Source organism: Hydractinia symbiolongicarpus, chromosome 6 (genome assembly GCF_029227915.1).
Source record: "Hydractinia symbiolongicarpus strain clone_291-10 chromosome 6, HSymV2.1, whole genome shotgun sequence".
In the NCBI taxonomy this organism is placed as follows: domain Eukaryota; kingdom Metazoa; phylum Cnidaria; class Hydrozoa; order Anthoathecata; family Hydractiniidae; genus Hydractinia; species Hydractinia symbiolongicarpus.
This window is the reverse complement of record NC_079880.1, coordinates 23,744,187-23,758,987: the sequence shown is the minus strand read 5'-3', so window position 1 is coordinate 23,758,987 and position 14,801 is coordinate 23,744,187. Positions and strand designations below refer to the sequence as shown.

Below are 14,801 nucleotides of genomic sequence, written 5' to 3'. Positions count from 1 at the left end.
CCGGCTTTCTTAGGAACCTTTTCTGGAGCATTTTTAGGGATCAGCAATGAATGTGTTAGAATCACACACTACATGTGTACGTATGGTGTGGTGCATGGTAGTCGGTGTGTATTTATTTGAGTCAAATTGAATGTCATCATAGGTAAAATAATTTCGGCATAAAAGTCCGTAAAAATAGTAAGTTGGTAAAAAGTTGCTTATATTTGATCATTTTACCGACTTTTCTTTACCGATAAGGTAATTAGACGAGTTTTTGCGCAAAGTTAATTGTGGCTTATCAAAATAAAATCAGTCCAGACACAACATCCTTTTTCTTTTAGTCATAATAGAGTAGTTTAAAAATGATATTTACAGTATCTAAATATTTAACAACAAATATTGTACATCTAAGGTCTTTTTCAGCTGAATCCAACGCTCTTCCAAGTGCACGGGTTCAACCAAGAGTTTTTTTAAGAACGCACATAATACGTGTTTATCTTTTATCGGACTGTTACCAGAGTTTGGCATAAAGCTACTAGTGTTTTCAGCCATCTAGTATTTTTTCCAGCCTTGATCACTCCTCTTGTACACCATGTACAATATCTCCGTCTTTGGCACCCATAGCTATCAAATATTCAGAGACATCAAAATGTCCGTGCAACGCGGCAATTTTTAAAGCCGTAGTTCCCGTTTTCGACACTTGGTTTAAATCGGCGCCGTAACGCAATAACAGCTTGACGATGTTCAGATTTCCCGTAATACAAGCACGATGTAACGGCGACAAACCGGGATGTCGGATAACGTTTATATTTACACGTCCATTGGCAAGCACGCGTCGTACCGACGCCGTATCTTCTCTGGCAACAGCGTTTAATAAAATTGTTTCTTCGTCGGCATATGTGCAACTGCGACTGATCGATTTCTTTTTGTCGGTTTCGTCAAACTGAGAACCCATCTTTTTGAGCGAAGAATTACGATCTAACGATTGCACGGAACGCAACAAAACATTGTTATTCACGGATTTGGTTTTCTTCTGTTTTGTATCTTTAAAAAATGGCATCTTTCTATCACTACAAAATAATGTCACTGAAGTAATGTCGCAAAAAATTACATGTAGAAATAATTTATGTTGACATTGACGTCATCAGGTTGACAAATAGTCATTAATGTTGACATTTTCAACTTTAAGTTCTCAAGAATTATCTTGTCACGAACAAATTCAACATTATAAACAGTTACATGCCCTTCTCCACAGACATATCTCGTAAACAATTAAAATAAAACTTATAGGGATATTTTGAAGGAAGCTCTGCGGCGGAGTGCATGTGATTGTCTGAGTAGGAGATTTATTTAGTGGGAGTATTGGAATATTAGCGAAAGATGACTGGGAAGCCTACGCTTGTTGTGTTTTTTGTTGATTCAAACTGGTTTATTGTAATTGTAAAAAAAATGTTATCAGCATAAAAGAGTTAAATAATACACGCGATAGTTCACGAACACAATGATAAAGTTAGATACATCAGCGACAAAACCATCCAATTTTCTCCATAAATTCGAGAGGAAAAAAAAATAATTATGATTAAAATGAAGTTAAATTCTGCAGTTTATCCTCATTAAAATAAGGACAAATCAGCCTAAAAGAGCAAAAAAATAAGAACAGCCAAGCCTCAGGCCAGATTTTACTGCTTCTTTAAAAACACAAACCCAGATTACGAGGAACTTATTGAAGTACATAATCCAATTTGTATTTCACAAGAAAATAACACAACTTACGTCACAAACAATATGTTGTCTGCCAATACAAAACATCACAAACACGAAAGTTGCGCTAGATACTCAAATTTCACATTTTAAATTGTTTTCTTGTATATTCATACTTCATGTTGACTGGTTATCACAACAAATACGCGATGTCTTCTGCCTCACTTCTTTTAAACATTTAAAGACTCACCTCACCTCAGACTCACTTCTTTTAAACATTTAAAGACAATTATTAGTCCTTTAAAAGCCAAAAATACAGCTATCCGGACCCTATTGACCCCATCGAGACTGTTGCTTTAAATTATAACCTGCTGTTGATTTTGTTATTTTCCTGTCTTCCTGTCAACAACCTTTCTGCTTATGTGTCAGGTATGTTTTAATAAATGATTTTATATGTATATATATAAATATGTATATAAATATATCAAAAATCAATGTCGAAAATGTTAAGCTTCATCTGCATCAATAAAAACAGTTTAAAACCGCTTGTGGTTAAATTACTTTTTTTAAAAAAGTCTAAAATGTATTTGGATACTTAATTATACTCATAATTCGCAAAAACAATCTTTCCTACCAACCGCTATATCTCCTTCAACCTTTTTTCTATTCTGTATACATGTTTATTTTTTTTAGAAATAAAAAAAGGAAGTTTATATAAGGTAGTGAAAACATTTTACGACATAGCTTTATAATTTACTTTATTTCATCTCTGCTATCAATGTTGACACTCTCTACTTCACAACTTCTTTCTCACGTATAACCTTAACCTTATGTTCAAGCAAGCTACTCACATCAACAGAAATCTAGCTTTAAAATTTAGATTACAAATAATAAATCTTTTCCTGAGATTTATCCAAATTTGTCAAATTAAAGTTGTACTAATACTAGTGTCATTTCAATAGCCCCTGGGTAAGTCCTTGGCAGCACTTCTTTTTTGACGTTTGTGATTAAATATAAGTTAAAATTACAGCGATGAGGAAAAGATTGCTAATAAAATTAAATATGAAAGTATTAGGAGTGTATGTATAAAAAGGAATTTTTATTAATTTCCTGGATTCTTATTACCAAAATGCTTAGCGCCGTAGATTAACGGTTATATCTCTCGTACTCTGTGCGGGAGACCGGGGTTCGATTCTTTGTTACTGCGATTCAACATGGGCGAGTGAATGTTACCATAGCCCCGGGTTAACCTAATCCATGTGAGGGAAATTGGGGAGATGGCACACTGTGTGGGCCGTTGGATGTTGCGGGAGTTGTCTAGTAGAGCGCGGGGCCTTATTGGGTCTACGTAGCTTAAATTGAGCATTAAATACTCTAGGACTCTCCATCTAAACCATGGCCCCTCCTGGAAATAATAGAAAGGGTATATCCTTCAATATTTGTGAGGCTATCCATGTAAAATATGCACATCTATCTATCTAAATGGCTAAATGCAGAGGGTGGAACAAAAGCTTTGTAAAAGAGATGACTGCGTGAAGAGGATGGAACAAAAAGCTTGGTAAAAGAAATGACTAGGTGAAGAGGATGGAACAGAAGTACCAGAAAGAGAGAAAACATCGAAACAAGTGATTAGACACAGCAACTAAGGAATGACTAATCTGTTCCCAAATATAATAATAATAATAATAAAAATAATTATCTATATTTTAATACCCGTATACGTCTGTCTCTGTCTGTCACGCAAAATAGTACCGCGAGTAGCGAGACGCACACCATGCGGTATAAAAAGGACGGGCGAAACCGATGATTTTTCCACGAGCCAGCGACTAGTATCGACAAATATTATAGCATTTACTAATTTCTTACTTCGTAATATTAACAAGAAAAGAAAGTTAGCTAGCTACCTTGCACCATCCATAGTCATAAAATGATTCAACATAACATTACTATTTGAGTAACTAACAGAAACAACGTCAACAGCTCGTTCGCAGAGATGTAAAAGAAAACACAGAAATTATAAAAAAACAAATTCCATAGGCTTAAGAAAAGTTATTTAAATGCATTCTGTTTGTTTGGAGCTCGAAAGAGGAAATTACAATTTTATATTTTTGAATCAAAAAATATAACATGCCGTTCCTTTTTGAATCAAAGAGTTCCATCCTAATTTCTGCGACATTAGTTTCTGGAACTTTCCTACAGATAAGCGTTTATTCCAGAATAACGTGTACTTCACTTGCTAATTAACCCTATTGTAAGATTATTGTTGTCTCTGGGATGTAGCAGAGTAAACCTTTAGAGTGGTAAGACTAGCATGTTAGCCCCGGTACAACTTTCAGTAATGTACAACTTCTTAAACTTAAGTAGACATCGGTAACCGCAATTGAACGTTCAAATGTAACTAGGCCTTTAATACGAATCTTTAATTAAAACGATAGTTTAGAGATCAAATCCTCCTAAAGATCAAATCCTCCTTAGTGCATGCTGTGTTAGCTTATCTTTTAAAAAAGAAATTCAATGATTAAAATAAAATGAATATCACTAAACATCATCTCAGTAAAAAATACACTCTTCACGCTTCTTTTGTCGCACCCAGGTTTCATCGGCCCTATTATTCGTCGGCCCCAGTTTTCGTCAGCCCTAGTATTTGTTGTTCCTAGTTTTCCTCGGTCCCAGGTTTCGTCGGTCCTAGTTTTCGTTGATCCTAGTTTTCGTCTCTCTCGGTTTTTTTTGGCCCTAGTATTGTCGGTCCCAGGTTTCGTTGGCCCTAGTATTCGTCGGTTCTAGTTTTCGTTTTAGAAAATTTGGGCTGATAGGATAACTTGCTCCAAAAAAAATTTAAACATTAATGATATGAAAAACTAATTGAAACACTAATTCCATTCCACACACAACAACAACAACAACAACAACAATAACAAAAACAACAAAAACAAAAACAAAAAACAACAAAAAACAAACACAACGATTTTAACTGCAACAACAACGCATCGAGAAAGAACCAACTTCAGTAATTCATGTTCATAATGGAAAAGAACTAACATGTTTACGATTTATTGTCTCTTCATGCACTCATCTCGACAACAACATGAATACAAAGTTTTGTTTTGTCAGCCAGAAACGCTTACATATCTCTTTTTCTGATAGAATCATTATCAACTACATTTCACTGTTATCATATCAAGATAATAATCTCACGCACAATGGAAAAGTTTACAGAACATTTAGACCTTCTTATCACATAACATCATATAATATTATTTACAATACGTCATACAATACGTCATACAATACGTCATACAATACGTCATACAATATGTCATATGAAAAAGTAGTATTCACTACATTCATAATGCTTGCTTTAAAATGGCTTTTACACACAATAATTTTTCACAATACGTCATATGCGTAAAATAGGATTTTCTATTGCTCTGCAAAGTCTACATTCAACGATCCATATGTACACTTGAGATCTGTATACCAGACTTTTTAAAGTGCGGCTAACCATACTAAGGTTCTAACATCGTTTAATAGGACATACGGGCTGCCATGACTTAAAATTGCTGTTTTGACAAAAAAGTTCTCCCAATTTTATGTTTTACTGGAAAAAACCGTGCGACTATGGTGTTAACTCAATAAAGAGATAATTTAAAATACTTTATCTGCGCATACCTATATTAAATTCAACATGATCTGTTGCATGATTTACTACAGCTGCAGTAAATATCTTTGTCACTCTCTGGTCAAAGATCTGTTGTTGTCGAAGAATTTCCTTCTATTACTAAATATTACCTTTTAACTTTATTTGATCCATTTGGTCCACAGCCTAAAATCTGCGTTCATTTTTTAAACAATGCCTTCAAAACATTCTTGAATTAGATATTTATTTCGGACAGGGCGGTATTTGACAGAAAAATTTATTGTGCCTATTTTCATTTTTATTATACTGCCCCCTAATTATCACTGCCCCATAATAACAACTCTCACTAACAATCACCACACCTTAATTGTTCCCACCCTCTGATAATCATTGCCCCTAAATTCATTGCCCCTTTTATTACGTAAGTGCTTTGTATATGCCACCCGTTTTCCCGTTTTTTCCGCCTATTTTTCCGTTCTTCGCAAAGATGCTCTCACAAGCCACTACCTCGTTAAAAGATGGCAAGAAAGCCTCAGCGTTCAAAAGAGGAATTATGGTTGGTAAGGTAGTTTCATGTTTTTCTGCATGCTGTATTACACCTCGAAGAAATAAAATCATACCGAAAACACTCATTTTGCTTTTGTTTATTCATTCTGGCAGCAAGTCAATCATGCGTGGTAATTGCTGTTCATCCTTCTTGCTAGCCGCTTTAAATTTCATCAAGAAAGAATAATATGATGTATAGACGAATATGAAATATATAAATACACTAAAACTATAAAATAGAGAGTATAATATAAAGCAATATTGGATTCCATTAATAGTTCTTTGGAAAAATGGTAAATATTAGGAGTTGATGAACAGTTAAACCTGATAAAACATGGACATACACATCAAACAATTTTTTATAAAGACTTTTTTATTTGCATGTACTTTTTTACCGTATATCTCCACAAAAGTGCACCCAGATGGACTTAATTATGAGGAGTGCTCTCCTACTAAAACGACGTGCGAGTACTGGCTTGTTATTCAGGAGAAGTTGACGATGATATACGAAAAGAACTTAGTATACGCACACAAAGGGAAATTATATCTCTACAATGAACATCACTCAAATTACACGACACGTGTAAGTCGCTTTTGAGATGCTATTGTTCGGTGTTGTACAAAGAAACAGTTGTCTATAATACAAGTGATTTTCCTTTGCGACAGGCATCTGTTTTCAAATTGAAGAAGCCAAGAAGCCCCGGGAAAGAATGTTGAAAAACTTAGAATGGAATGAATGACTACAATGCTTTTGTTCTTGTGGAAGAGACAAGAAAATGTTCTTTAACTTTCAGTATTCTCTGTCCTTGCATTTCTGCTTTCTTCACGAGGTCGATTTTAAGGAATGATAATTTTCCTTTTAACTTAGTCTCTGAACTTCTTTTTTCTTCTCTGATATTGGACAGCGAGAAAAAATCAGAAGAAGAAAAAGAAGCCCTGGGGACGAGGTTGCATTTTTTATCCAATGTAATTTCGGACAAAACTTCTACCTAGCAAAGTGGATGTCACCACAACAATCTTGCGTTTACACACGCGCATTTGTATATGTAAACAAACATGGCGTTAAATTGTCTTGTTTGCTTTTACATTGCGTCATCAATAAATTCTAAGATTATTTGACATTCCCAGGGCTTTTTTAAGCTTAAGAAAACAAGCTGTAAGAGGAAGTTTGAAATTAATCTTTTGTGCATAGGTGCAATCTTTCTGTCACCTCGGAGAGAAAAAATAAAAAAAAACTTAGTGTAAAGACAGCTATAACTCGACAACAGAAAATGACCGCTTTGCTAAAATTTCACCTCTTTTGATTTCCTGTTTGATATACGCCTTGAAGTTGTTCTATCAGAGTAATCAGAGTAAGCAATCAAACCTAAAATTTTTAACATGTGAGTAACATGAACTAATAGTGAAGCTTTTTATCTCCACAAAGGTACCAGAAGACAAAGTCATTACGGTGGATGGTGTTAACAGAATGGTGAAAGCAGTTAATGGTTCTGTTCCAGGGCCACCACTTGTTGTGTATGAAGGCCAAACAGTAACCGTTCACATACGTAACATGATGCTCAGCGATTCGTTAACGATACATTTCCATGGATTGCATCAAAAAGACACTCCTTATTTTGATGGCATGCCTTATATTACGCAATGTCCTATTGCTGCCGGTCAGAGCTTCACACATTCATTCAAGGTGAGTGTGACCATTGTGCATCTGAGATGTGGCAAATAGAACGGTCTGCTCAGGCGATTTGCGGGACGACCCTGCAAAGTTTGTGCAGAAAATAAGCATAACTTTTTTTACCATAATAAACCTAAACTCATCAACGGCTAAGGATGCTATGACGATGTCATTCTTTTCAACACAAACTTTGTGAGGACACACCATAATTCACCTGAGTGCCTCATCATGATAATTTGTTGTCGCAGTTTTAGGTGATATGTAGATTGTTAAACAAATAAAAATTTGAGGTTTGAGATCCTTCTTTCTCTGTGAGAAAATAATCAAAATTGAACCCTTGATAATTTTAGTATTATGAAAGAGCAAAAGAGAGATTAAGGCGTTCAATGTCGTCCTTGCTATTCATATTCTCGTTATGTTAAGTCACTAAATACATGTAGTTACCTAAAAATTCTGTTAAATTATAGGCGGAGCCAAAAGGTACATTTTGGTATCACAGTCACGTGGGTTCACAACGAAGTAACGGCGTGTTTGGAGCGTTCATTGTGAAAGAGAGGATAAGTGAAGGTGTTGATGTTCCTACTGACATGATAATGACAGTGGGAGATTGGCATCATGAAAACTCAGACGAGGTATGAAACATATTGTTTACCCAACATTGTTCCCAGGGCTTGCTAGGCTTTTTTTATTTGGACGGCCTAACAAGTGTTTTGTGGACGGCCAACCTCTTTTCGAAGATGAAATCGGTATCTGGTAGATTTAATAGCGCAAATTTGCGTTTAAGTTTTTAGTCAAATAAAAACAAAATAGTTAAGTTATAAAATCTTCAGACCAAAATGTTGTAAAGGTATCAATTGACTGTGTACGCCATTAAATTAACTTGATTAGTACAACAAACTGACGAAGACTCAGGATTGGATGATAAATAGGTCCATGAAAAATACCTAGACGTGCGCATAAGTAGGATGACATTCCGATCCCCGACCTGATGGTGATGTTCTGGGGATAAGATTGATGATATTTAAGAACACGGGTGTGACCACTGTTTTATTTCTTTCAGGTTTACATCAAGATGATCTACGGTAACTACATTGGTCGAGATCGGTACGAAAGCACACATACATTAGATGGCGGAAATTTTAGTGCCGTACCATGGGTTTCCGGGTTATTTAACGGGAAAGGACGATACACTGATAAAATAACAGGTAATGAAGTAACCAAAGTCTTTTTTTACATTCAACAGACCTTTTCTATATTAATTCTCTCTAATGTGCCGCGACTTTTAGTGTTTCATAAAATATGGATGGAAATTTCACAATTTTCGTTAATCAGGTTAACAAATTTTTAAAAAAATTTACCGTAGAAGTATTTTAGAAAAAAAATTTACCTGCGTAGACCGAATTCAAGATTTGACAAGTGATCCAATTAAATAAACGAAAACCACAAATTTGAACTTTTCAGCTTTTTTCTTCAGAATATGCTATGTAAAAATATTAGACTTAGATTTACTCAAAAATTAGGAATATTTTTGAAAAGGATAATAAAACATCAACATCAAACGCATCACCTTCTTCAAGCACTGCGTCAATATCTGCCCTAACAAGTTTCCAATCACTCTATACACCATAGTCCCTTCCCCCCTCCCACCCTTATCAAATTAGAGTTATTTAAAACTTAGAGTTATTGGAAATTCAATTTATCAAAGGTTTGAATTACAGGGGTTTTACGATTTTTTTATAGGCAAGACTGTGATGGCTCCTCTTGCGTGGTTTAACGTCACGCGAGGTAGCAAATATCGGTTCCGTGTCATTGCAACTGGAAGTATATATCCACTACGCATTTCAATCGATAACCACGAACTGACTATTATCTCCTCGGATGGATATGATATAGAGCCCTGGGTTGTTGAATCTTTTATCATCAACCCTGGGGAGAGATACGATTTTATTTTAAATGCAGACCAATCATACGGTAATTATTGGATACGAGCTGTGAGCATGGAGGTAATCTTTTTTTGTATGAATGACCAACTTAGTTTTTATCAAAAGCTCTTTAAAAGATACAACAAACTAGCTGATAACCCCGTGGATATTTCCCTCGTCTTACCAGCAGAAGAACAATAGAAAACAGATGTGTTGTAACAGATACACAAAGACAATGTCTTAGTTGTTAGTTGTTATTTCCACAGGTAATATAATGATGAATGCTTATGTGAAGTATCACCTAAGGGTGGACGACTAAAATGAAATTCGGAGACGAGGATTGATATCTTTTTATTTTATAGTTCGAAACAATTTGTAGAATTTTTAGCTCAATTATAAAATTCAACATCCCGTAATTATTAGTTCTATCTCCTATTTACATTAAAGATCCGTCCACAAAAATGAATCAGGACCACAAATTAACAAAAGTTATGTTCTGTCTGTTTTTATTTTAAAAATCTTAGTTTTCGTTCAAACTTCCGAAACTATTCCATCTTTATTCATATTTTACAGCTTAAATTTCTTCGTTTTTTAGGATGTCGATAAAGAACATTCCATCGAAGCTATTCTTCACTATACCGGATCGCTGGATGGTGAACCGAAAACAAAAAGGGATAAATGTACACCAACAAGACCTTGTATTGTTCTGAATTGTCCCTTTGAAACTTACCCAGTAGCTGAGAATGCAAAATGCATCAAAATAATTGAAATGAAAGCTGCTGGACGAGTAGACCCCCCGCCAACATTTACAAATGACTCGTTGGAGTATTTTTTAAACTTTGCTTTTCCGGGTGAAGGAATTGAGAAATACATTCCGGGTGCAGTGAATGGACGGAAATTTGAATATCCTGGTGTAAATTCATTATTTCAAAATGAGCAAATCGAATCAGATTATGACTGTGCAAAAAAAGATTGCGGAGAAGACAAAATATGTCACTGTCATTATGAACTAACCGTGCCTTATAATAAAACTATTCAGTTTGTATGGCTCAATATGGGCTCTGGGTCGGGTTGGGCCCATCCAATGCATCTTCATGGACACAGTTTTTACGTGCTAAAGATGGGATATCCTCCACAAGATGAAGAAACTGGAAGATTGATAGGTGAAATTATTATTTTCGTGCCTTCGTTACTGTTGTTTTTATCACTGTTTTGTTGTTGTTGTTTCGTGCTTTTTGTTGTTGTTGTTGTTTTTGTTGTTAATGCCCTTATTTGTTGATTTTTCGTTGTATTGTTCTTATTTTATTGTTTTTGTTGTTTTTTCCATAGTCTTTGTGCTTATGTTGGTGTTGTTATTGTTGTTAATGTCACATTTTGTCAAATATGCTTTTTCACAGGACAAAATGATGACATTGATTGCGGGAACACAAAGTTGATGTATTGTAACAATGCAAAGTGGAGAAACACTTCTTGGAAAAATGGAAACATTCCAGGTATGAATCTGAAGGATCCAATACGCAAAGACACCATCATCATTCCTACTGGAGGATATGCTGTGAGTGAAACAATCAAGTTGTAATTTTAAAAAGTGTGTACAACTAGCTATTACCCTGTGAAAAAATCCACTGCAATTTGTCCACTATACATTCTTCCCGCACTGGTACTTCGTGTTTCATGCATCCTTGTTTACCTGTTAACATAAAGTATAATAAGATTATTATTAACGAAATGTAAGAATATTTATAGTGGGCAAAATAAGCTTAATTTGCAAAAATAGAATTAAATTTCGATATTGACGGTAAAATTGGATTCCTAAATACGAGTTTTCACCCGGGTTTTGTGTTGTTTAAAAAAATGATGATGGGGAGGATATTCTTAGTATAAAAAATTCATGCGAAATACCTGAATAACAAAAGGAAGGAAGTACAAATTTGTTGTCAATTAAACAAGCTACCTTTTCCCTTTTAAGATAATCCGATTAAAGTCTACCAATCCAGGAAAATGGTTCATGCACTGTCATATTGAGGTTCATGCATTGGAGGGGATGGCTATGGTTTTGAACGAAGCACCCGAACTTGAAGTTCAGCCACCCCCTGGATTTCCAATATGCAACAACTTTTACAATGATCGAAGCAGAGATATGCAGTTTTTAAAAGAAAAGAAATGTAAGTCTACATTGTTGTCTTTTCTTCATCAGGCTTTTTACAGCTATTTTTTGTTTTCGTATTAAAATTAAGATTGGAAAACATATCAAAGTTAATACAAAGTCTGTTAATTTGGTTTTCTAAAGTCTAATTAAAAAAACTCAAATGTGATGGAAAGTTATTGACTTCCAGTGTACAGAGGTAAGGGAGGTGAGGGGGGAGGGGGGTGGTCCAGTGTAGAGAAGTTGAACAGAGTTCCTTCACAAGTTCATCTTTTAAAGTGTCCAATAATAAGTTTAAATGCATATCAACATTTTATGCAGCATATTTCTTATCATCAGTGTCAGTATAAAATAAATAAAAATATAAATTGTTAATAAATATGAATATAAAATAGTTAATAATTTATAAAATGATTTGCGTCGTATTTTTATTCATTGTGTTTCATGATAGCTTTTATTCCTATTGATACTGTAAACAAAAAGTACCCAAACCATGAGAACAGTGCAAACACAACAACAACGCAACTAAATAACTATCTTAGACGTTAGAACCATTCTTTAGATCATAAGTAGAAATTAATGACTTCATATTTGGTCTCTCACATGACTCTCCCAATAATTTTTTAAAGTCAGTTAATATTACTTTCTCTGCATCTTTCTCTGTATCTTCGTATGTCCAGGGAGGTTTGCCATAAAATGTTCAGTCTGTTCTACTTTGATTTGTCCCGCATAATCACGCTTAGTAGTTAATAAACTTAACAATTCTTTTTCCAGGTGAAAAAGCGGAAGAAATGAAACAACTTCTCGTAGCAAAAAATGGCATGAATATTATCGTCACACTCGTACTTGGTGTCGTCATCGTCATGCAGATTTTTGTCATATGCGCATGCGCAATACATAATAAGAAAGCACTACTGAAAAGTAAAAAAGACAAGAAAATGAAAGAAAAACTGAATATGCAATGATAGATAAAAATTAATATTTTATAAAAAGTTTGATGAACCGGTGGCTGTAAAGTCTACTACGCAACGAGCAGACTTGACATTAAGCAATCGTGGAATTGTGACTAGACGCAAAGAAAATTTATCAAAGTGTTAATTTAGCATCGCTGTTTCCCGCCATTACAATTTTTTTGATTACTTTGCTTTAGAGGCGTATTGCAATTTTGATTATATATGCAAACTGTAATAGCATTATTTTTGCACCTCGATTCTGTGTTAAAAAAAGACTGAGAATCCGATTGTAACCTTGTCCACAGGAATTTTCTACGCCTATTACAGAGCCATCCCGACGGAATGTTATAAGCTTAAAAGGGACGAATTGCAGGAATATATAAGTGGAAATATTTTTTTATAGTTTACTTCAGTTTTTCTTATAACGCCATACAAAGTTTAATGCACTCTAATTAGCCGGTTTCGTCCGAATTTGTTTTATCGGAATACTCACAACTTTGATAGCACGTTAGATGACATAATTCGAAATTATTAAACTGTGTAGATAAGCATAGTGTAATTTTTAGTATGAGAGACAGCCACGAGCAAAGTGTAATTTTCAGTATGACAGACAACTACGCACACGAAATTTTAAAGAGTTTTTTCTTATAACAATATACTGTGTTTATTTTTCTTCTGTACACCTTTCCCGGATTTATTAGCTTCTTTGTTGTGCCGCGGACTCTTCGTAAATATTTTGCAAAAAGTGGATGAAATATTGAAAAACCTCACCTCAAACCTAAACACGCGTAAACTTCTAATATTTTGCTGCAACTTAACCAGCTGCTTTAATGTTTTCTTTTCCATCTTGGATCCAGGGTTTTAAATTTCATCGGAATTGATTATGTTGGTGGAGAAAAAATACATCGACATGCCTTTTTTATAATTTTCAAGCTTTGTTTGAATAGCAAAGATGGCGTAGAAAAGATCTCACGTGCATTAATTATCCATTTGTTTACTTCATCCAGCGTTAACAACATTTTTTTTAGTTACAATTTCTTACTTGCAAATAAAAGTAAATCTGATAGGCAGATTTTAAGTACAAAAAAAAATAAATGATGAATTGCTAACGGTGGGCAAATATTGCGCTATAAACCTAGAACGTAAAAAATACTTTTGCCATGGATGATGGCGTTTAGGGGATTAAATTGATTCAACGTTGATAGTGCGTTGGGTACGTTTTAAAAATAGTTTAACTGTTAGAGTTATCTCGCAAATAGCACTTCAATCGAAACGCCACATGGTACAGTGTTTTATAGAGCAATATGCTGTTGTTGAACACTCAATTATAAAAAAAATAGAAACTGATAAATGAACGAAGTGGCGTCAAAGTTCTTAAAATAGGTGTACGAACTGCGCAATTGATGATTTACATGAAAATAGGTTCCTAGGCGCGAGTTAAAAAGTAAGTAAAAGAGTTGCAGGGGTGGCGCCACAATTTCCAAAGTGGGGGTGGGCTTAGGCGTAGTGGTAAATTTTGAGATTTTAGTGACAATCAGCGCGCGAAGCGAGTTGCCGAAATAGCTGGGTTCCAGGGGGAGCTGTAAGCCACCTGGTGAGGTCCAGGGGCGAAGGTCCTGGAAGCCAGCGCATCAATATTCATGCAGTGATAGAGACACTTATTGGCAAAAAATGAAAAATTTTAACTTAGCAAAAAAGTGAGTTGAAAAGTTGAAAGTATAAAATACTATCTCACCCTATTTCCGTCAGAAGATGGGTAGGGTTCCGAAAGTAGGACAGGTTAAGGATAGAGCGGAAATGCCTTCGTAAGAGCGCATTAAAATGTCACTCGGTCGTAAGCGGGCTTTAATTACAAAGATTGCCATCACAAACAACCTTAGCTCATCAAATTGGAAAGGTGTAAAATGGTTCCTTTGAAATAAAGGCCTTTAAAATATTTCATGATTCCATAATAATGAAAAATAGAAAACTTGTTTTGTTTTATATTCTATTGTTCTAATGTCATAAATAAAAGTATGTGGGGTATGCGTAAAGATTTTTGAGATTCCAGAAGTCTGCGCTCTGTAACAGAGTATTTTTTGACCTCTGCGGTGGAGTATCTTTTAGGAGAGCAACAGAGCATTTCGTTGCACCAAAGTAATTATTCCAAAGTGTAAACTTTACACACGTTTTTCTATTTTTCTTGAAAATTGCTGTGAAAGTTCTCGCTTTTGTATACATACTTAAAAATAGTTTATACACACAA

The 14,801-nt window shown here is 34.8% G+C and overlaps 2 protein-coding genes across 4 annotated transcripts; one reads left to right on the top strand and one right to left on the bottom strand.

The window, feature by feature from the left end:
* Positions 1-292: 292 nt before the first annotated feature.
* Positions 293-5,984, bottom strand: LOC130647706 (protein phosphatase 1 regulatory subunit 27-like). Of its 3 annotated transcripts, none has more exons than XM_057453658.1 (2): positions 5,938-5,984; positions 293-1,049 (listed from the first exon to the last, which is right to left on the bottom strand). In XM_057453658.1, the coding sequence occupies exons 1-2, from the start codon at positions 5,967-5,969 to the stop codon at positions 554-556; spliced, it is 528 nt and encodes a 175-aa protein (XP_057309641.1). In that variant the 5' UTR covers positions 5,970-5,984; the 3' UTR covers positions 293-553. The 3 variants fall into 3 exon arrangements, with proteins under 3 accessions (XP_057309641.1, XP_057309642.1, XP_057309643.1); XM_057453659.1 differs by lacking the exon at positions 5,938-5,984 and adding an exon at positions 4,720-4,846; XM_057453660.1 differs by lacking the exon at positions 5,938-5,984 and adding an exon at positions 1,753-2,347.
* A 20-nt stretch (positions 5,985-6,004) lies between these two features.
* On the top strand, positions 6,005-13,204 carry LOC130647701 (uncharacterized). The gene is made up of 9 exons (XM_057453652.1): positions 6,005-6,446; positions 7,290-7,547; positions 8,003-8,167; positions 8,596-8,740; positions 9,276-9,538; positions 10,053-10,620; positions 10,855-11,012; positions 11,427-11,622; positions 12,378-13,204. Exons 1-9 carry the CDS (start codon positions 6,198-6,200, stop codon positions 12,566-12,568), a joined length of 2,193 nt encoding a protein of 730 aa, XP_057309635.1. The 5' UTR covers positions 6,005-6,197; the 3' UTR covers positions 12,569-13,204.
* The last annotated feature ends 1,597 nt before the right edge of the window (positions 13,205-14,801 follow it).